Source organism: Aedes aegypti, chromosome 1, assembly GCF_002204515.2.
Source record: "Aedes aegypti strain LVP_AGWG chromosome 1, AaegL5.0 Primary Assembly, whole genome shotgun sequence".
NCBI classification, from domain to species: Eukaryota; Metazoa; Arthropoda; class Insecta; order Diptera; family Culicidae; genus Aedes; species Aedes aegypti.
Genome location: NC_035107.1, coordinates 112,366,165 through 112,376,851, shown reverse-complemented (window position 1 = coordinate 112,376,851; position 10,687 = coordinate 112,366,165). Strand labels below are relative to the sequence as shown.

The 10,687-nt window shown below is 37.6% G+C and overlaps 1 protein-coding gene across 1 annotated transcript; it reads left to right on the top strand.

Annotated features, from left to right (window-relative positions):
* The first annotated feature begins 258 nt into the window (after positions 1-258).
* LOC5571570 lies at positions 259-10,485 on the top strand. Its single transcript, XM_021845525.1, has 2 exons — positions 259-1,110; positions 9,785-10,485. Exons 1-2 carry the CDS (start codon positions 632-634, stop codon positions 10,446-10,448), a joined length of 1,143 nt encoding a protein of 380 aa, XP_021701217.1. The 5' UTR covers positions 259-631; the 3' UTR covers positions 10,449-10,485.
* Positions 10,486-10,687: the final 202 nt, after the last annotated feature.

The following is a 10,687-nucleotide window of genomic DNA, read 5'->3' as shown; positions in this document are numbered from 1 at the left end:
GAAGAACTTTGCAGTAGGGCTGCCTAATACCTTGTAAGGCTATCATTAATGCCTGTCACATGCGCACGATTTTCTGGTTCTAGTTCACAAATTCTTTGGTTTTGAATTGAAAATTAATTTGTAATTATTCCTCCAGAAGGCGTCGTTGTATATTGTAGATCCAAGGTATAACAAAAGCACAAACACAATCAAAAGGCCTTACGATAGCACGTCAAATGTGTCACAGGTGGTGCGTCCAACAAACCGAGAACCGTTTCAGGTGCTTATCTTATCAACCGGCCCAATTCGGTGCCTCTATCTAACAATGAGGAAAGACATCCAGTCAGTATCAAAGAGTCAGTCATTTGTAATTTATATAGAAAATCGAAGTCGTCCCAACTTTGAAATAAGCATACAATTGCAAAAATAAATTTTATTGTATAAAAACGTACAATTTTTCGATAGTTAGAATTCTATTAACAAAGTTAAGCCACCACCCAACGGATGTCACCAGCTATCTATCAATCGACGTTATCAGCGAATGAATTGCCCGGTTATCAACTATCGAGTGTGATGTACTAATTCCAAGCCAAATACGCAACAAATCGTCCGCTGAAATTTAATATTTGTCTACGGAAAGTCAATATCCAAAATGATTCGACTTATATTTGGCTGCCTAGGGCGAATATTACAACTCCTTCGTAACAACATCAAGCCTTTGATACTGCTGACTTCCTTCGGCACATTTATCTGGTTGATTGTGAGCACTACAAACCGGCCGGAATTCACCCGTCATTCACAGAGAACCGACGACAGTAGATTGAACGACCTAGCGGATATCAATCCTGATCAGCGATGGGACCAAAATTCAGTGGATATCTTTCTTCGTTTGTTGGATATCGAAGGGAACCTTACGTCCTTGGTAGTTCAAAGTCAAGATGAGAGTTGCCCATTGAAGGATGAAATCATCTTCAGTGCATTCAGTGGTGATTCATTAGAGGAAAACCTCTGGCAGTATTACACGTTGATTGCTGTTCGCCAGAAGCTGGCCTTTTCCAGCGATGGAGGATTCGTTATCGTCCCTTTCCTCCCGCTTAGTACAAAACAACGTTTGGAAAGTATATTCGAAGAGTAAGTTTTTCATCAGTTTTATTTGTGTATGAATATGAATAGGCGTAAACAAAACAAATTTTATCTTTGGTCACGCTTATCACACTTTTCTGGATCTTTTCTGGACAGTCTACCAGCAGACTGTTGCTAGTCATTACAAATTTAGCCATTGATAGTAGGGTGAGGCTTTCTTTTCGAAAATTTTCAAAATAAAAAGCTCGTGAGTCCTTCTGAATTCAAATCACATAAAAAAGGAAACCTCAAGATTTGACTGAAAAATATTGATCTATAGAGGAGGCGCAAGCAACTTGAAGTTGAATTCAAAAGCTATAAGATATAACCTTCAGTGAACTTCACATAATGTTGTTGTTTTTCAATAGTTTTCACTCCAGTTAGCACCATTGTTTTCTTAACTAGATTTATAAAAGAACAACATGATTTTCTAACCATTCACAACAAAAAAAAAATCTCCTGGACTTTCGCCACTTTTTTACAACTGTTGACCAATCCATGTCAATATAGAAAAATAATTTCTGTTAAGTTAGGAAACACAGTCTGCGTTCATAACATGAATGTATGTTATAAGCACAAACTGTATGTTTCAACTTACCAGAAGTTTCCAAAAATTTTCACGATATATGTCCAAAAAAACAAACATTTGGAGTGCTTTGGAATGAATTTTGGTTTCTGTTACATTTAGTCTTTTTTTCTGCTATGTGTTTCGAATTTATATATACCGCTCTTGTGGTTTCTTATATTTCATAGACAAGTCGTAATACCTAACAACTGTCGATCGATTATCACTGAAAAACAAAATTAAAAATAGCTTTATACACGTTTGACAAACGGAACTAACCTGATTTGTTTGTTGTTTGATGCTTTGGTTGTAAAGTTATCATAGTTTGAATTTTAAAAATTAAATTCATCACGCAGTTCTTTTGTTGCTTTTGCTTCATTAGCGGCTAAGCACTAGGCCAAATAAAAACCTCTGTTAAAAATATTGCGGGGAAATTTAAAAATTTTGATTGCTTCGCGGAAATAACGCGCAGCTAGTTATCCCCGGACAGAGGAAATGATCCACAGTAAGCATTGCAGTTTTAAACATGATTCAAATCGTTGACAACTTACAGCAAATCGATTGGTGCAGTTCGGTATGTTGTTGGAGAGGTTCTGCATTCTAAAACTCATAATAGAGATGAATGATGAATGACGTTCTTCCATGTATTCTGTGTAACTACGCATAACTACATTCAAGACTAACGTAGGGTAACCAATATATTTTGGACCCCCTGTGCCATTTTCCTGCAAATTTCTCAGTTTAAATCGAAAGACCAACTCAATTCGCATGCCATTTGGAATGATAGGACTATTCCGCACTCGCATCAACCGTTTGTACAAAGAAAATGTGTTTATTTTATCTGAAATTAATTTAATTTAATCGGTTCATCCATGCAACCGTTACAACACGTTACACACAGAAATTGAAGCCGTCAAAAGTTTTTCAAATGTAAACAAAAACGTTTTTCAAATTTCTGTACTAAAAGCGTAGAATTTCTTCGGTTTTCCATTGTCAATCGATTGATTAGACTATGGTCAAGCATATTATACAACCAGTGTCGTGGACTTTGTCGCCAAACGATAAAAAATGCCGGGGGTCCAAAATATATACTTTGAGGGTCCAAAATGTATTGGTGTGTCCAAAATAATGAAAAACAGTGCTTCACAATTCAATTATTTTCGACATTTTTTGGATCCTACATGATCGTAGGGGCATTTTTACCTCGCAGGGGAAGTTTTTCTTTACATTTTGGCATATTCTTTGACTTGGTTACGCTGTGCAATTAATTAAATGGGACAAAAAACTAAAATCACTTCCTTAGGGGGTCCAAAATACGACCGTTACCCTAGTTGGAAACCGTAGATAAAGTGTTTCCTACAGCATGGATTGTGTCACAATTTATTTTTGAGAATGATTCCGAATGGCTTTCATCTCTAAGTATGTAATTTCCATCTACGCGGTTTACCAGTTAGCATCTCGCATACTGCTGGTGCACCCCCGCTAATTTGAACGGTACCTCATGCAAACCATCGGGGTTCGTTTTTAATTTGAACATCTAGTCACCCTAGAAACGTGTTTCTGGTTACCTTTTTCACTGTTTTGTTTTGATTCTGCGCTCCGTTCCACAGCGTTCCATTTCACTTTACTCTGTTCCATGAGCTAAATGACGTTTGAATCATTTTTAATCTGAACGATGTGCAAATTAGCGGGGTACAGATTAAAAAGTGTTCAGATTAAATGTGGTCAAACCAACGGGGGTACCCGGTATATTTAGAATTGAATCCTTTTTGTCCAACATATAAAATCAATGAAAGCTGAAAATTCGATTTAACTTATCATCAGTTAACACCAAAAAAAAGGCCAATTTTGGTAACAAAGTTTAATATTTATAAAATTTATATATAAAACGGTTAGCAAATCTCAAACAAAATAATTCATTTCTCTAATAAACTACTAGATGTCCAGGACAGTGATACATGTTTTCATAAGTTATATTTTTCATTCCTTATAGCTACCAGACAAATTGTAGCGCGCAAATTACTTATATGTGGTTTATTATCCTAATTCATTGATTCAACTTCCAAACTTCCAGAAGCACCATGAAGTCTGCATATCGCAGCGGAAATACTAGCTTAATCACCGCTCTTCATATTACAGAATGCAGTTCTTCTCCAGAAATCGTTATTTTGTCTTTATATTGAACATCTATATCTAAGTCATATATAACTATAATTTCAAATTTTATACATTTCATTATAATTATTTCATTTATTATATCATATCTGATTATATTTCAATTATTGTATGTATTTTGGGTTGGGCTGGGACCACCAGGGCACCCGATTGAAGCGATTTGGACAGGGAGCTTGGGACTGCCTCCTCCCTGTTGCTAACATTTCGTGAATTGAGGGCTGGCTCTTCGACCCCATCTATTGGGAGTGTTCTGTCAATCGAGGGCTTGATTTTATAGTTGTTCGTGAAAGCTTTCTAATGGAAGGAGATTCTCTTCCCCTAACGCGGGTTTCGTTCAAGTGTCTCTGCTTGCGGGTCCGCACATCCATTTTGGCCCTTCATACAGGAGACTGACTACTCACAAACAACAGTACAATCTTGATCAAATCGCTTTTCAGATTATTCCAGTGCTATAGGCAGATGCCTTACTACAATAGATGGTAGAACCAAATCATCATCATCATCATTAAATCATCAAAGTTTAATATTTATAAAATTTATGCTTCCGGAAGCAGTTTTAGAATCATCGTCTACCATGGACAGTAGGTTCCATGTGTCTTGGAGGATGTGAAGCATTTTCACAACCACAAGACAGATTCCAGGGGCCCGTGGCCAATTCGAAACATGACCACAACTCCCGGGGCACTTGTAACCTGCTATACAGTGGTCTAGCAGCCGCTGGTTCTGAAAATGCTCCCAGGAGCTTTACCTTCAAAAATCTTGAAGTTTGACACCCATATTGATATGGTTCCAGATATGCTCCTAATTGGCCACTTCCCCCAGGGCACCTGGAACCTACTACACAGTGGTCCGTGCATCTAATGGTGCTGCCGAGAGCATAATTTTGAAGTTTGATGCCAACTCGGATATAGCTCCTGACCATATTTTCCGGAACCAGTTTTACGGAAATGGTCATATATCTGAAGATTTCTAACGAACTTTAATGAGTTCACCGGCATTCAACTTCCAATTAGTTCTAGTTTCAAGAAAAATTGTAAACATCTATACAACTTCACACGCACAAATATACATGCGACAAAAAAATCATTTGAACACGATGTCGGAATATTCGGAACATATCCGATGTCCGAAGGCCAATTTGCATGGCCAAGCATGTTCCTGAAACTAGACCAAATTTGCCGTCGACTGTTTCTGCATGAATCCAATTTCATCCGTTTTTCGTATTAGTTATAAGCATTTTAGTTTAAGTAAATATTTGCCTATCTTAATCATTTTGCCTATCCTCTGTATTACCGCATCTCTGACGGTGATTTTTAAAATACATAAAGCATTCGCAGATTTCGGGAATTATTGGCCATTGTACACTGCTTCAACGCTTTTTCTTAAGGTGGAACATCTCAGAATCCAAAGATGATCGTCACAATGACCGATTTGTGCCCCTACTCACGTTTTCAAAAGCACTAAACTAGAGAAATAGTTGGCAAACGTTTTTGATCTTATTTTAAGCTTTCTGCTAGTGCAAAAAGCCAAAATGAAAATTACACTGTTGGATGCTTTCTTCGCGAGATTTGTGCCTTTGAAGTTTTAGTGCAATCTTAGACGTTGATTCCAAACTGTTTCACCTTAAATCATCAGCGTTATATTTCAGCTTCATACTATCATATTTCATATTTATTGGCTAAAACGTGATGAAATATGTTGAAGTTTTGCACTGTACGGATCAAGATTCAGTGCAAACGGATCAATCAAAATGCGTACAAGCACAATAATCCTCCCAAACAGTTGAGAAATAGCATTTACTCTTGCGGAATTACAAATACTCACTATAAGAAGTTAACATGGTCAACAGTGGCATCAGCAAAAGTGCGAATTTGACTATTAATATGTTGGAAACTATTCCCATTCTTCTTAGCAAATCACTAAGAAGGCACACAAACCAATCATTACAATGATGAGCGGTCACATTTTGATTTATACGATTTTCAAATCATGGCCTACTTCAAATTAGCATGAACAACAACTTATAACCTATTGTAATTAGATGTGTAATTTTAAAACTGTAAATTTGTTCATTTTAATATTAAAGTAATAAAAAATCAATCAAGTGTACGGATTTCGGTCCCACACGGTAACTTTGTTCAGATTTTCAGAACCACACCCTCTCAACTCCTCGTGGTCTTTTGCCCAAACAAAAAATTCAATTTTTTTTATGGATCGTGGTTCTTCTTCTTTCTGGCGTTACGTCCCCACTGGGACAGAGCCTGCTTCTCAGCTTAGTGTTCTTATGAGCACTTACACAGTTATTAACTGAGAGCTTACTATGCCAATGACCATTTTTGCATGCGTATTTCGTGTGGCAGGTACTATGATACTTTATGCCCTGGGAAGTCGAGAAAATTTCCAACCCGAAAAGATCCTCGACCGGTGGGATTCGAACCCACGACCCTCAGCTTGGTCTTGCTGAATAGCTGCGCGTTTACCGCTACGGCTATTTGGGCCCGTGGTCTTTGGCCGGAATTTAGAAACCCCCTCCATAAATGTCAACATGATTGACGGGCCCTTACATTGTCAGCTTTAGGCTTAGAAAAGGTTTTTAGACATTACCCTGAATAACCCATTAGCCCGAATAGTCAATAACCACGAATGAACCATTACCCCGAATGATCATAGGCAAGGAGAAGTGGTTATCCTAGAGTGAATTTATAGCAGAGAAAAAGTAGATTTTGTATTAAAATCAACAAGTAAATGAATGACAAGTTCATCCACTTCTCCTGGCCTATGATTCCATCTCTGATTGAGGAAACGTTCTCGGCAACAACAGGGTGTCTGTTAATATTGATACTGGCTTTCAAGGTGATAGCATGGATATTCCCTTTTTCATTTTTCTTCATAAAATACCTTGGCTATAGTCGTTGTCATTAAAGCTATTAATACTTTATTTGAAATATTACCTTCTTTTGGCTGTTCCTTCTACTACTACACTGGGTAACAAGTTTTCGTCATAAGCACCAAACTACCACCATTTACTCAATTCAGGGTCACTGAACCTATTGCCGTTTTCGAAATGATACAGCGCGTCTTGTTTTGAGATATTGATGGTTGAAAATACATATTTATCGATCGCTGTCAACCTGCATGCAAGTTTAACTGCTTGTATGCTGACTTTTATGCTTAATTTACTACAGAACTCAATGTTTAGGTACCGTAGTATACGAATCAACGAAATTTGTGATACTTTCATTAGTAAAACGGTACCCAAAATTTACTGGAGACACATGTGTTTATGCATAATTTAATCTTCGAGACACGCCAAAAGGTTAATTTTGATCCGCTGTGTTATCCGTAGTGGACTTTGGGGCAAGTGTCCCATAGGGGCTACCTCTGCTTTTTATAAAATCTACAAAATATAATTTCTCTTTGGGCTTAGCATTATGTTTCCTGTACTGTACATCGTAAAACTGTTCAAATGTGTATGTTATTGTGTGCCACCTATTTGCAGTGATGGAAAGTGGCGAACATTTCTTGTGAACTGGAACAAAAGCAAAACCAAACGCACCCGAGCGTCAGTACGCTGGTTTACTCGCATTTGTCGTGCTCCCGAGTAACCGTAGCTAAAAGTGATTCGCGAACGTGTTCGGACCTGTTCAGAGTCATATTGTGTATTTGGGAACAAAGCTGCTTCCCCTCCGAGATTTATAGTTTCCAAGGGTTTTTGACTACAAACTAGTAGTTTACTGTTGATTTTATGGTTTTACAATTAATTTGTCTGTCAAAACCATAATAAATCACACCTTGCTCGGTTACTCCCGAGTAAAAGTTCCCGAGTTTGTTGCTGCTTCTTTTGACATGTTCTCCCGAGCAGACGGGTGCGGACTTACTCACACCTAGCCAGTTCCCGAGTCTGTGATGTTTGTTATGCGTTGGTATAGTGGTTATCACGCCCAATGGTATGGGTGCCCAAGTGTAGAAGTAGTTGTGAACCTTAGAGGAAAACAATATGCACTCTGACTCGAAAAACACCCAGAATCCGGGTGTAAATTTTTCAAATTGGGTAATATTTCCATATGCATTTTGATGAGTCTGGAAAGGGTGTGCAAGTTTCTTTGAGGAAAACAAAAACAAACTGTGTATGACGAGTGTATGCTAGTCTACGTGTGTTCAAATGTCACTAAGCTCTATACACTCGTGAGCTGCTTCGTGATGCGAACTTTTCCACCGCTGCCTATTTGGAAAACGAAAAATATTGGATTGAATTTATAAAAATGTAAACATTATCAACAAACCCTAAATAAGGCACCAGTAGTGGTTTCTGAAATATAGTAGGAGAATAGCTGATAATTCTTATCCCAAAGTGAGTTTTTCTCCAAATTTTCAATAATAACATGTTATTTAGCGTGTTAAGTACTGTTTAACTTATCTACATCAAAATTTTACCGTTATTCAACCTTATAGGGACCTTAAGTCAGTGATGCATTTTGAACTGAACGCGAGCCAAAAGTGAACTGAACGCCTTCTAATTTTGCAAAACCTAGTAAACATTGAACTCTCGTGAAACTTTCTGCACCTGCTCATGAACGGCCCGTGCACTTCAAAATGCACAATGGAGTTGAAAACCAGAAAAAACTACACCATAGCACATTGAATTCATATCATTACAAATATATGGAACTAGGGTTACCAGACGTACTCTTTTTAGAGTACATGTACTCTTTTTTGCCTTGAAAATTTCTGTACTATTCTTTTTTTCTAAATGGTTGCAAGTGTACTCTTTTCCAGATATTACTGACGATTGCTGAGCAAACTGAATAACCAGTTGAAGAAACCAAATTAAATTGTTTTCCATGATACGCCTGTTTTTATCGATTTTTTAAAAATATTGGCTGAATCAAGATAAATGATTTGATGATAAAACTATTGATTATCAATCAAGCTATGGACCAATGCACAAATTCACTCGTTGACGTTTTAGCGGTACCTTGTTATTTATGTTACCATGGCAACAAGTAAATTCGGCACCGCTCAAACGTCAAAATAGTGAACTCGTGCATTGATCCATTGATGTTCAGTAAAAAAAAATGAAAAGAGATTTTGAATAATTAGGCTTATTTTAAACAATTTTCATTCACGCACTTTTAACGTTTTAAGAAGTAAAACTTAAATTAAAGAAAATGCTTTAGGTTCTTTTCAGATCCCAGGTTCCAAAATTCACTCTGCTCAATTCTTCTGGTTCCTTCCCAACAAATATGTTTCTACATTTTGTATTTTCCCAATCGTATTACAAACACAATATTATAACAAAAAGTCGATCTACTTAGATAACATTTTGGAAAACATTGATTAAATCAATCTATTTGCCTACAGCCAAAGTATATTATAAAAAGCAAGCATACCACTGAATTGGTAAAATATTAAGGTTGGATTCCATGTAAATTGTAATAAAAAAAATGAGAATAGTGTCTTCCTGATAAACTTAACTGTTATTAAAATGTAGGTAAATTGTCTGTGATTATGAATCTGACAATGGATCATTAAAAAGACCAAAACGGCCGCTATGGAAAGCATCGATAGCGCCACCGTAGCCTTGTGTGTTTGACAGAACAGCAATGCTTCAATGATCCATTGTTGGCATCGTTTTAACGAAAATAATAATAAAAAAAAATTAAGACAAACATATTATTAGAAAGTGCACTTTTTTAACACTTGTACTCCTTAGTACTCTTTCACAGTATTGAAAAAAATGTACTCTTTTTGGTGAGACCAAATATGGTAACCCTATACACGATGCTGGCTAAGTTCCCACGATAAACATGACCAATTGACAAAGAATGCTCTCTGTTAGGTAGTTCTAGTTCTCCGACACTCTATGTGAATTGGTCCACCTTAAAGCAATGTGAGTTTCATTTAAAATTTAATTCAACATGCTCTGCTTTGTACTCTCAACAGGGTTCCAATGGGCATCATCAGTGAGTTGCCGTTCGATTGCTATGACATCGGTAACGCTGTAATCATCAACAGCTCCACTGAGATTGTACGTCCCCAAAGCCGCGATCAAATACACATTCTGGACAGTGGAGCTCGACGCTATCGAGATCTGGCGTTCACCGATTGGGGCAGCGAAACCTCATTATTCTCGCTGCAAGCATCTAACGTGGCTAGTGAACGCCTAACCAAACTCCGGGACCAAGGAGCGAAAATCCGATCGGACAACCAGTCTGGGGTGGAGTTCGTTGGAATCTACATCCAACGTGATGATTTCCTACCCTTTGACTACTTTTACCGGGCAATCGCCTTCCAAAGAAAGCTGCATTTCGCCAGGCTGATTTTCGTGGTCATCTGCGAAGAACCACAGAATAAGCTGTGTAAACGGATACACGCACCGGAAGAGGAGATCTACGTCCAGCCAATGAAAATGAACGACCCGGGATACGATTTTGCACTGATGTCGCTGTGCAACCATACGATCATCTCCAACCACATGGGAATATTTCACGCGCTGAACAACGGCGGTGACGTCGTGGTTTATGAATTTGAAGACATGGATGTGCGGATTCGATACATGCCATGGTTGTTAGCCAATGAGATGGACAGCTGGTACATGTTAGGATAGCTATTCAAATAAATAAATGTAAGGGTTCATCCATTTATACTCTCTGTCATATTTTTTGTAGAATTCTCAACATTTTCGTAAAACACTTTCCCTCGTCAAAAACGTGACTCTGAAATCTAAAAAGTCTGAACATCTTCTTGAAACACACAACATTCCTATATCCATATAAACCATTCAAAAACTTAGAGCGTTCTAATAAAGTTCATCTATGGATTGGATTTGGATTGGATTTGGATTTG

Excerpts from the sequence above, each read along its gene's own strand:
- LOC5571570 (XM_021845525.1), top strand. The coding sequence starts at position 632 with ATGATTCGACTTATATTTGGCTGCCTAGGGCGAATATTACAACTCCTT. Across the intron at positions 1,111-9,784 it reads TTGGAAAGTATATTCGAAGA|GGTTCCAATGGGCATCATCA; the intron begins GTAAGTTTTTCA and ends TACTCTCAACAG.